This window comes from Terrapene carolina, unplaced genomic scaffold (assembly GCF_002925995.2).
Source record: "Terrapene carolina triunguis isolate 2854851 unplaced genomic scaffold, T_m_triunguis-2.0 Scaffold192, whole genome shotgun sequence".
Taxonomy (NCBI): domain Eukaryota; kingdom Metazoa; phylum Chordata; order Testudines; family Emydidae; genus Terrapene; species Terrapene triunguis.
The window spans coordinates 19,226,891-19,239,433 of NW_020664543.1; the positions used below are offsets into that span (position 1 = coordinate 19,226,891).

At 42.3% G+C, this 12,543-nt stretch overlaps 1 protein-coding gene across 2 annotated transcripts in view; it reads left to right on the forward strand.

Annotated features, from left to right (window-relative positions):
* Nucleotides 1-3,798: 3,798 nt before the first annotated feature.
* The window catches only part of TBCD (tubulin folding cofactor D), a 256,774-nt gene continuing 248,029 nt past the window's right edge, over nt 3,799-12,543 (forward strand). The window contains exons 1-2 of one of the 2 annotated variants that reach the window (XM_024217615.3): nt 3,799-3,886; nt 4,570-4,788. In XM_024217615.3, coding sequence (XP_024073383.2) covers nt 4,596-4,788 — 193 coding nt within the window. In that variant the 5' untranslated portion in view covers nt 3,799-3,886; nt 4,570-4,595. Of the gene's footprint in view, nt 3,887-3,935; nt 3,980-4,569; nt 4,789-12,543 lie in introns of those variants that run through there. The other variant, XM_026654436.1, reaches the window with a different exon arrangement.

The following is a 12,543-nucleotide window of genomic DNA, read 5'->3' on the forward strand; positions in this document are numbered from 1 at the left end:
TGGCCTACTTGTTGATAGCAACACAAGCTAGAAAGAGTGAAATATTGATGAGAAACCCACACGGCAGATGTAAAAGACGAGGGGGCCTTTGTACACATTTGAGCCCACTAAATGCTTGCAGTGGTTGTGTAATTTCTGCATCATGTTCTAGTTTACTAGCACATATCCACACTGGTGAGTTAGGAGATTGTGTACAGTCTGTTGTAGAGTTTCACCAACTAAATATGTTTGAAAAGCAGTCTGATTGACAGCCTAATCTCATTCTCCATGGGATAACCCAGTTTTTCCCACTCTTTCATCACTCTTTGCCCTTCCTGCCCTATAAGGATTTTATTGTGGGGTTATGGTATTGGAAGTAATCACTAATTTATCACTTCCTCCTCCTCCTCCTCTGCTTTTCCATTTGACTTTTCTCCTCTTTCTCTATTCTCCTCTGTTCCCCTCTACCTACCTTCTAAAGGATCAGCTCCAACATCTGTTGAAGTCAGTGGGAGACTTTTTTGGCTTTGAGGGCAGTTGAACTGTGTCATAATTCATTTGCATAGTGTTAACACTGCTATTATGAATCACAACTTGAAAAACATCATCCTTCCAATGAAGTAAATCACAGCAGCTATTGAAACAATGTAGATTTGTTTTATCTATTTTTGTATGCCTTTCATTTTGTTTAATTTATATAATTCACTTTAAAGTCTCAAAAAGAACAGGAGTACCTGTGGCACCTTAGAGACTAACAAATTTATTAGAGCATAAGCTTTCGTGGGCTACAACCCACTTCTTCGGATGCACGAAAGCTTATGCTCTAATAAATTTGTTAGTCTCTAAGGTGCCACAAGTACTCCTGTTCTTTTTGCGGATACAGACTAACACGGCTGCTACTCTGAAACCTGTCATTATTTAAAGTCTCAGAAACTTTGGACAGTAATCAACTGGATTTTCTTTCATTGTTCACAAATATAATGGCAGAATCAGAAGGTTAGATTAAAAACCATACTGCTTCTGAATTCAGTTAAAATGATGCCAAATTATCACAAGTAATGAAAGTGATTATGCTTCTGTGATTGAAATGGAAAGGTGGAATAATCTTGTTTAAATTGATTGTGTAGTTATTAGATTGAGAATCCAGATCTGAGATAACAAAGTCCACAAGAGCTAATATGTATTACCTAAAATGTGAACTAAAATACATGTACTGCTTTGTAAAATGTGAAATTAAGATATGTGCACATCAAATAAAATCTAGATACTTGCACTGCATGAACAAGATCCTGATGTTTCTATATCTTGTGATGACAGCTTTTCTGGGTTAGTGAAGTTGAAACTAACGATGGGACTGTTATTTGGGAGGGGATGGAATTGTTGGGTAATGGGACTCTCAACACCAGGAGGCATGGCAGAAGGAGAAAGTGAAAGATTGGATGCTGGGTTCTTGGAGGGAACACAGCAGTGGATGGGAATAAGGTCCTGGAATAGAGCTGAAGTGTGGCTGGAGGGTGAACTATTGGTCTGGAATTAACTGAGGTGGAGAGTTTCTGGGGATAGGTAATAGCCAGTGGGAAGGGAAACATTCCTAACATAAGTGATCACTGTCATGGTAGCAGCCATTTTTAGTATCTGCACAGTGACACTTGTCAGAGGGCTTATTCCTTCACCCTCCCACTTCCCTGGTCCTTCTTGTGAGAACAGAGAGCAACAATACCCAAAGTCTGAAGGTGCAAACAATTTTGATGTTTATTGGGGTGAACTTCCAGCAAGCTTAAATCCAAGTTCCTTTTTCCTTATTTTTGAATCCCAACTTACTTCCTGTTTGCCCCTAATTTATATAGTAATATTCTCAGCTATACATTAACCAATCATTTTACTGAAATTTACCTAACCAATCCTAACATATTGTAACATGATTAGTTAACCAATTATATCCCACCACCTTAATTAGTTTACACCCAGAAATATTAATTATACAGCAGACAGAAACAATCACAGAACCAGACAGAGACCATGCAAATAAACAATAGCAAAGCGGGGACTATAATGACAAAATAATACAGAAGTGAGGATTTCACAACTACAACTATAAGAAAACTATCAAACTAAATTTCCTTTTACATCTTCTAGGCTCTTCCCTTTATCTGAAGGTGATAGATTGGATCACCTTTCTAATAGTCCCAGATTGCCTTATTTCAATATGACTGGTTTGAAATGTGTCCGGACGTGACCGGACGCTTTCCAGTTTATGGCTGCTCCCACTGCTTAGCCAAAGGCCTTAGCTTAAGAACAGGGCCTCAGACTGTCACAGTGAGAAAAGGCCCTTACACAGGCAGACAGTGATTTTGATTCTTTCTTTTATACTTTTATAACTAGCTAAATGATAAACATATACCTAAATTCTTAAAGTATACGCCTTTACAGACAGGCCTGAATATCTATATCCTAACACTCCACCCCCTTTTTTTTAAATTTTAGCAGCCTTTTTTAGTATCTGCACAGTGACACTTCTTCCCCCCCCGAATGACTGTATGAAAACAGTTCATTTTATTTCCAGGACTGAATATGATTTGGCTCAGGATTGGGCATTGTCTTATCCTGTGCTAAAGCATATACTGCATGTTTCTGTAGACAACACGCAACTGCTCATGAAATAGGATCATAAATGGAGTGATCTGATTGTCTGCTAGCCATTCTGCTTACAACCTATGCAGAGTGACTCCTGAGACAAACTCAGTGCAGCTCTTACTGGCATGAGCAGGGTTCTGCATTTGCTGAGCTGGACAAAGCTGCTATCTTGGGACCACAGACATCCTAGTATGAATTTTGAATAGTCTAATAATGCATAGCAAACAGATCACATGCACCCAGAGCAAATCCAAAGCTTGATAGGGAAGCTCTACAAGTAGGTTGACTACCAGCTGACTACTAGGCTGGCAGACACTACAGTCTTTTTATTGGAGTGTAACAATATTAGTCAGAACTGATTAGCTCAATCACCTCATATAGCATGTGTACCCAATTCCAAAGGCTGTCAAAGAAAGGTTCTCACTGATGAGTCTGCTTTCTAACACCTGGTGTAAGTGCTAAACTAGAGGCCGATGTCCCCCAGGGCTAGGGGCCAGGAACACCTGAGTTCTAATGCCTGCCTTGACAATGACCTCCTCTGGGCCCTTTGGCAAGTAATATAGGCCAAAATTTTCAAAAGGGTCCGTGAATGTTGGTGCCTCAGTTGTATAACACCCAGCTTTGAAATATGTAGGTCCTGATTTTCTGAGGTGCCCAGCGCTGGCAGCTCCCACTGACTTCAAATGGCGGTGGAGATGCGTGATGTTTCTGAGAACAGGGCCCGAGGCATCTCAAACTGGGCATCTAGAACTAGCAAATGCTGGATGAAGGGGCCTCACCTTGCATGTGCTGAGGCAGGGGACACCTGCCTGGCACACAGACCCAGTGGGAGGACTAGATAGCTAATGGGGGGCAGTGGAGTGGCTGCTAGCTCCCCAAAAGTCATCAAAATTTCAGACCCTGGAACTCTGATACAAAGGAAAGGTCACAGCGTGAGGAGACATTTAACACCTCCCCACAGTGCTTTTGTTTGGCAAGCCACTGTGGAGCTGAGGCTAACAGAGACAGGCTGTTCCCACAACCCCACCTCCTCCCCCTCCATGCTTGAGAGTGGAGCTCATGGAACTGGGTCTCTGCAATGCCCGCCTACTCCCCGCCCTCTCGGCTGCAGCGGCAAGGAGAGGAGTGGCCGCGTTCAGAAACTGAGTCGTGCCTGCGTTCTTCTGTGCCGCGCGGCGCCCCGTAGCCGAGAGGCAAGTCGGGCAGGGCTGAGTACGAGACAGGCAGGTTCTGTCCGCTGAGAGGCCCCGGTAGCGGAGCAGCGGTTGCCAGGGTAACGCGGCAGCTCTTGGGCCCCTGGTTCTGCATTGCCCCAGCCAGCGGGGACGAGAAGCCCCGCCCGTGGCTCCGGGTGCAGCAGCTCCGCGTATGGACGGCGTGAGGGGTCCCCGGGGAATGGGGTAGCTGGAGATGGAGCTTCCTCTCCGGCAGTGATTCCCAGCCTTGCGGTGGGGCATCCGCATCCCGCGTGTCGGGGCTGAGGGGCCCACGAGAGAGTGACCTGCAGCGTGGGAGTGGCTCCTGGTGTAAGATGGAGCGGGAGTCAGCTAGGAGAAGAATGGCCCCTGGGGAGGATGGCGTCTCTTTCAAACCTCCTTCCCCAGCTGTGGGATGCTGGGTCTCGGGAGAGTGGGGGTGGCATAGGTGCAGGAACTAGGGGTGCTGCCACACCCCTTGGCTTGAAGTACATTCCGTTATATCCAGTGTTTACAATTTGGTTCAGTGTCTCTCTGCACCAAATTGTTCCAGCACCCCAGAGTGGTGGCCCCTCTTTCAATGCCACCCACCCCTTGGCATGGGATGTTGAGTCTCAGGGGATGGTGGCCCCTCTTTCAGTCCTGCCCACTCCCTCGTGTGGGATGTTGGGTCTGGGGTGGTGGCAGCCCCTCTTTTATCTCACCCTGCCTCGTGGGGTTTAATTACATTGTAAATGCTTGTTTGCTCTTATGTTACCAGGGAAGAATTGGCTGCTGGCTTTGGAAATGGCTTTGAATGAGATGAACGGGGATGGCTCTGAACAAGAGGAAGGCGGATGCCAGGAGCCAGATGTCATTGCCAGGGGAAATATACTGGAGAGTTTTGCAGAGAGTCAAGAAATCAGAGGGTTAATTAACAGCCTGAAAGGCGTGTATGGGGATCTGGGAACACAAGAGGTGACAACTGAAAAATTTATAGGTAAGATTTCTTGGTTTGAGGATGTACAATCTATAGGGAGTGTATTTTTATGTTGGTTGAAATAACCTCATAGGACAGGGGTAAACAAATGTTTTTAGACCAATTCTTGCTTTTACAATTATTCAGAGGAAGATTAGTTTTATTATTTATTCACTTTACCTTCCAGATAGCTATACCAAGCTTATTAGTTCTGATAATGGGAGACAGTGCTATCTTGGCTGTCTGAACTGTCATATAACACAAGATCCTCTCAGTGTATCAAGGAAACCATTCCAGAATGAACAAGCAGTAGGTTTAGATATATTTTTTAATAATTGACTTTAAGGGTGAATTATCTATCCTTGGGTTCGGTCCTAGTCCCATTGAAGTCAATGCAAGCAGGAAGTGGACCTTTTTAGTTAGTTCCTGTCCTTGTAATACTGCTGTTTGATTATTGGTTTCATGAAATTAAGTGTTGCTATCTAGCTGTTAAAGCACAGGTCTTGGAGTTGGAAGATCTGAGTTCTGATTCCAAGTTAGCTGCTTGTCTCCTGTGTGACTGTTGGCAAGTAACTTAAGCTTAAATTATCCGATGTGTTTACTAGCTTTGTGTGCTCAAATTGAGACATGTAGGCCCTGATTTTTTAGAGTAAGAACAGAGTAAAACTATGTTCAATAACTTCTCCCTTAGCTAAAGGGCACTTGCGGTTTTGTAGGGAGTTCTGGGTTAGTGGACAAAGGCTGGCAGTGGCCTGCTTAGAACTTTGGTCTTAAGTACAACTGTAACACAGTTACAGAAATCATGATAATGGTGCATAGCAGACCAGAAATGGGCTGGTCACTTTAGGACTCCTGAGGGACCTCTCTCCTCTTTTTAGGAAGAGCTCTTTGAGAGCTGCTAACTGTGCCAGGAATGGTGGGAGCTAATCAAGCAAGAACAGTCTGTAGACACCAACAGCTCAAAGACAGTGGCTGTTCCCTGATTCCTGTTTCTAGACTATGCTGACTGAGTTGTATCATGATTGGATTATTCTTGTCTGCCAAATACTGACAGCATGCTTGTGACTGTACAAGACAATTGACAACCTGTGCTTTGAAAAGCTTAGAGTATGTCTATACTACCCGCCGGATCAGCGGGCAGTGATCGATCCAGCGGGGGTCGATTTATTGCGTCTAGTCTAGACACGATAAATTGACCCCTGAGCGCTCTCCTGTTGACTCCTGTACTCCACCAGCATGAGAGGCGCAGGCGGAGTCGACGGGGGAGTGGCAGCAGTTGTCTCACCGCCGTGAAGACACCACGGTGAGTAGATCTAAGTACGTCGACTTCAGCTACGTTATTCACGTAGCTGAAGTTGCATATCTTAGATCGATTCCCCCCTAGTGTAGACCAGGCCTTTGTCTAGGAGGGGCATAGAAAGTAGGTAGTGTGAGGCCCTGAAGAATGAGTTGCTTAGGTAACTTTCCTCAAACTTTAAATTCTGTTCATTTGTTTTGGGGGCTGATTCCTAACAAAAGTAGGTCTCTCGGAGGGATTTGAGGAAAGGGTTGTTGCCCTGGTATCTGGGGAGTGGGAGGGAATTCAGTGCATAGAGGATATATATAGAGAGAGAGATAAAATGATGAACAAGGAATAGAAGATCAGGGTGGAAAGAACATGGGAGTAAGAGTTCATGGTTGTGCTAAGCAAAAGGAAAAATATGCTTTAGAAAAGACCCTTTAGAAATATCATATTGCCTCTATATAAATCCATGGTATGTCCACGTCTTGAATACTGTGTGCAGATGTGGTTGCCTTATCTCAAAAAAGATGTATTGGAATTGGAAAAGGTTCAGAAAAGGGCAACAAAAATGATTAGGGGTATGGAATGGCTTCCGTATGAGGAGAGATTAATAAGACTGAAATTTTTCAGCTTGGAAAAGAGATGACTAAGGGGGGATTATGATTGAGGTCTATAAAATCATGACTAGTGTGGAGAAAGTAAATTAGAGTTGCTGATCATCTGCAACTTCCATTGAAGTCAACCGGAATTGTAGGTGCTCAGCAATTCTGAAAATCAGAACCGTGTCTCAAATTAGACATCCCAAAATTAGTGGATGTTTTCTGAAAACTTAGGCCTTAGGTCTTGTGTGCATTTCCCCATGTGTAAAATATAACTAATATTTAAGTATGTCACGGGGTATTGTGAAGATTAAATCACTGTTATATGTGAAATGCTTTGAGATCCTTGTATAGAAGGTCCTGTAGGTGTACAGAGTATATTAGGCAGCTACTGTGATGAAGTTAAGAGAAGTATCACAGAGAAGTGACAGTTACCAAAGGTGATACCTGCAGCAAAGATACCTGAGGGAGATCTCAACTGGGTGGGCCAGATTGTCATGATACATATTCAGCTCTGTACAAATATGGAAATAGTGAAGAAGTGACTTATTTTCTCCAGCAACTATTTAGATAATGTCAAGAAAACATATTTTTGGCTTTTTGAAATATTATTCCTGAGGTTGTATGTTGTTTTGACATAATTACTATTGAACATACATTTCATGGAAGAGGACTTATTATTAGAATGTTAAGATTGTGTGATTAAGCACTCAAGTCAAGCAATGCCCAAGTTAAGGTTGTGTGTGTGCAATCTTAACTTTGCTTTCTATGGGTCACAGTAGTCTCTAATTATACAATTGCGTTCTGTTTTTCAGATACCGTAGTACAGTGTATCATACAAAAAATCTAGGTCTACAACCTTAGATGCGCATGTATTATAATGTGATATGTTCAATTTTTTAAATCAACAAACATCAGTTTAATTTTTATAGTGTGCCAGTCTATCATCTTTTGTATTAATTTTATATAATGTTCTTTCTGATATGTTAGTTATTTTATCATTACCCATGTCCTGTATATTTTCTTTTCACCAATAAGCGTAGCCTTCCCAGAGTGTAATTTTTAGGGGATGAGGAAGTAAGCTACAAAACTAATTTAATTATGTGTTAGCAAATTTTCACAAGTATTTGTGAACTTTGTACAGTGTACTTCGGAGTAGGCACAATGTCTATGGATCCTTCAGGGTAGAAAGGACTGAGTAAGGGTTACTGCATGCTTTGCGTGGTGCAGAGAGGGAAACCTCACTCTGCTGCTCTATAGAGTCCTATGCACCTTACAAATACTAAGTATGCAGCTAAGTGATCCATGTGTGAAAATGCAGTGAAACCTTACTCAGCTGTGTATTTCAAGAGTTTACAAAAAGTCTACCATGCATGTTCAATTTGTGATATTCAAAGACTGATAACTGTATCAAACTAAAGCCAGTTTTTCATCCATTAAAAGGGATAAAATGACACTAAACTTTAGAAAGGGAGACTTCAGTAAAATGCAGACTAGTCAAAAAGGCCCTGAAGTTAAACGTAAAAGAAGTAAAATCTTTGAGATGACATGGATGCTACTTAAAAAACAAAACCAAACCAAGAAGAGCCTCAGAAGGTATGCATATTGCTGAACAGAATGGGAACCAGGCAGGCAAGTAGTAAAGCAGTGTGGCTAAATGGCAAGGTTTGACAGGTTATTCAAGCCAAACCAATCCTTTTAAACTTGGAAATGTGATCCAGGTGAAGCCCACAAGTAGGAACATAAATTACAGCATGTGGTATATGAGGGAAATTAAAGGACTGGAATGGATTTTGAAGAGCCAGTAGCTAAAGCTGTAAAAACAAAGATTACCAAAGTATATCAGAAGCAGGAAGCCTGCAAAAGAATCGGTGGGTCCACCTGATAAAATTCAGCACTGCCAAATAAAAGATAATGCACTTTGGAAGGACTTAATTTAGAACCCGTGAGTTGTTCTAGTTAACTGTAGCTGCTCAGGAAAAAAGACTTGATCATCACTGTGTACAGTACACTGAAGCGATATTTTTAGTGTGCTTTGGCAGCCAGAAAACATACCACAAGAACAAGTGGTTGTCCTGTGAATCTGAAAGGTAACACACGTAACACTGATAAAAGGAAATATCTTTTTTACACAGTGCATAACCTGTGGAACTTACTGTCAAAAGCTATCACCTAATCCAAGAATTCACCAGTTTTAAAAAATGGGTTAGACACCTTTATATGTAAAATGAGAATTTTCTACAGTTACATTAGATCCTATATAATGTTTTTCCTACCTAAACCTTTGTGCTTCAGGGCATAAGCCAACCAATAACTGCCTAATAATAGGAAGAAACTTACCATATATACCCGTTCATTAGCCCATTCATTTATAAGCCGACCCCCCAAGATGGTTAGGTAAAAATAGCGAAACCTGTATGACCCTTTCATAAGCCGACCCTATATTTCAGGGGTTGGCAAACTTTGGCTCCCAGCCCATCAAGGTAAGCTGCTGGCGGATCGGGACGCTTTGTTTACTTGGAGCGTCTCCAGGCACGGAGCCCCTCGGCTCCCAGTGTCCGCGGTTTGCCGTTCTCAGCCAATGAGAGCTGCGGGAAGTGGCTGGGAACGGCAAAGCGCGGACACTGGAAGCTGACGGGCTCCGTGCCTGGAGATGCTCCAAGTAAACAAAGCGTCACGATCCGCCAGCGGCTTACCCTGATGGGCTGGGAGCCAAAGTTTGCCAACCCCTGCTATATTTTAAAAGCTGGCATCACATGAAACACTCAAAAGTTTTGTTGGAATTATTTTAATGAAAAACCTGTTGTTGTTATAATAATAACTGGACAAATATGTATTCACCTTCAAAATTACAGTCAATATTTAAAATCAGTAAATGGATATTTAAAACAAGTAACTTAGAACAATATGAGACTTTAAAAAGTCTTAAAATCCTTCAAAGTCTGAATCAGTCTCTGATTCACCAAACAGTTCGTTAAACTCGGCCTCAGTCACAGCTGCACCTGCATTGTCATCGTAGATGTCGGCAGTGTCGTCTTCAGAGTCAGATTCCTTCTCATCATCAGCCTCTGTTGTGTCGTCATCAAATATGGCATCATCTTCTGACCCGTCGAGTGCATTGCTGATACAGCATTTTCTAAATGACTTTTCTACCATTTCCGAGGGAATGGACACCCACGCGTCCTTGATCCACTGGGCAACCAGATTGATTTCGGGCTTCATAAGATTCCCGCCTTTTGTCAACTTCACCAGGCCCGAGCACATCCATTCAGACCACATTTTACGTAGCCTGTCTTTAAAGGGTTTGTTCAGGCAGACATCAAGCGGTTGTAGAACTGAAGTTAAGTCTCCAGGTATTACAGCCAAAGTAGTTTTCATATTTTTGGCCACATTTTTCACCTCATCCGTCTTGTGTGCCCTGATCATGTCCCAAACGAGCATAGCAGGTTTCTTGAAAAGTGCTCCTGGTCTCTTATTCCACACTTTTTCCAGCCATTCAGTAGTCCCACTTTCATCCATCCATCCCTTTTCGTGTGCACGTATGATGACACCAGCAGGAAATTTCATGTTTTTAGGCAAGGTTTTTATTTTAAAAATAACAACGGGAGGGAGCTTTGATCCATTTGCCAAACATGATAAAACCACCGTAAAATGGATTTTTTCATGGCCAGCGGTTTTAATTAAAACTGTTTTTTCACCAACACTGGTTACTGTTCTGTTACTCAGGAGATCGAATGTCATTGATGTTTCGTCCATATTTCCTATTTGTGACAGTTCAAATGCATATTCCTTTTGATATTTTATAATAAACCTTTGGAAAGATTCGATTTTTTTCTTCCCGATCTCTAGGCAGCTTTTGCGCTATCTTTGTTTGCTGACGAAGACAGAGACCATGACGGTTCATGAAGCGAGTACACCAACCCGCTGATGCGACAAACATTGACGGCTTTACTGACTTGTATTTGTCGTCTTTCGACATTTGCAGAGCACGCACACGAATTCCGGTTCTAGTGACAATGTACCCATTTTGATGACATTCAACAACACATTTATTGAGATCTATCTCTAGCTCAGGAAATGAAGTGCACCTCGTTGGACATTTTTTCTTGTTTCTGGCGGGACGTTTTGTTTATCTGGAGCGTCTGGAGGCATGGAGCCCCTCGGCTCCCTGTGGTCGCGGAATGGCGAACCGCAGTCACAGGAAACTGAGGGGCTCCATGCCTGCAGATGCTCCAGGTAAACAAAACGTCAATGTATTAGATATTCAATTCAATGATTCCATAGAGTTTAAAATCATCAAATTTTGGTGTAGACCCGTTTATAAGCCGACCCCCACTCTTTGATGCGTCACTTTTTTACCAAAAATATTCAGCTTATGAACGAATATATACAGTAATCTGTGGGCAGAATATTCCATAATTGTCCATTACAGGGTGTTTTGACACTGTCCTCGAAAGCAGTGGCTCTCAACCTTTCCAGACTACTGTACCCCTTTCAGGAATCTGATTTGTCTTTTGTACCCCCAAGTTTCACCTCACTTAAAAACTACCTGCTTACAAAATCAGACATAAAAATACTAAAGTGTCATAGCACACTGTTACTGAAAAATTGCTTATTTTCTCATTTTTACCATATAACTATAAAATAAATCAATTTAACTTTTAATTTTGTACTTACATTTCAGTGTATAGTATATTGAGCAGTATAAACAAGTCATTTTCTGTATGAAATTTTTAGTTTGTATTACTTCAGTAGTGCTTTTTATGTAGCCTGTAGTCAAAGTAGGCAAATATCTAGATTAGTTGATGTACCCCCTGGAAGACCTCTGTGAACCCCCAGAAATACGTGTGCCCCTGGTTGAGAACCACTGCTCTAAAGTGTCTGGTACTGGGCATTGTCAGAAGCAGGGTACTCACTACATGGGCTATTAGTCTAATCTGGCGTGGGAATTCCTATGAAGATCTATCCAGTGGTACCAATTTAATTTATTGAACCCTAAAGAGTGAAATTATAGTATGAAAAAAAACTATTTTCCCAGTTCACTCTTTCTAACATTATGATCTTAGGGCTTATTTCAAGTTGCTGGATAGTGATGGGCATGCAATTTGTCAGGGTACTGAGACTATGTACATGCTACCACTGTATAACTTACGTTGCTCAGGGGTGTGAATAAGTGTGTGCCCTCCCCCGCTCCCAGTAATGCAAGTTACACTGACCTAAGTGCTGGTGTGGACAGCGCTATGTCAGTGGGAGGGCTTCTCCCACTGACATAGCTACTGCCGCTCATGGGACTGGAGTAATTAAGTCGACAGGAGAACTTTCTCCCTGTTGGTTTAGAGTGTCTGCACTAGCAGCGCTACCTGTAAGCTCTGTAGTGTAGCCATAACCTGAGTTGTAGTTAAACCCCCTGGGGGACTGCTTAGTTGCCTTCCTGATCCCCTCCTGGGGGAGTCAATAGAGTTCATCAGTTTGCAATTGCTTAGATCTAATTACACAGTCCCTTCACAGGTAAAGCTACCATTGACTTCAATAGGATATTGGCCTTTGTAAGAACTGGAGAATTGTGATTGTTGCTAATAGATAGCATTGTGTTACCCATATCAGTGGAGTTATGGGGATGAACATAACAATATTAGTGAATTGGTTTAAGTTGGTTCCATAGTGCCATCTAGTGGTATTTTTAGTACAATGCTGTTAAACTTGGCATTGCATGTGGGTCCTAACAATTGGTATGGTGAAGACAGGAAAAAACAAAAGTGGAGGAGCAAATGAATAAAGAGCAGAATGATTTGCATAGGAAAAGAAATGCAGGAAAAAGGAAGGGTTAGAAGGATTCATAGATTCTAGGACTGGAAGGGACCTCGAGAGGTCATCGAGTCCAGTCCCCTGCCCACA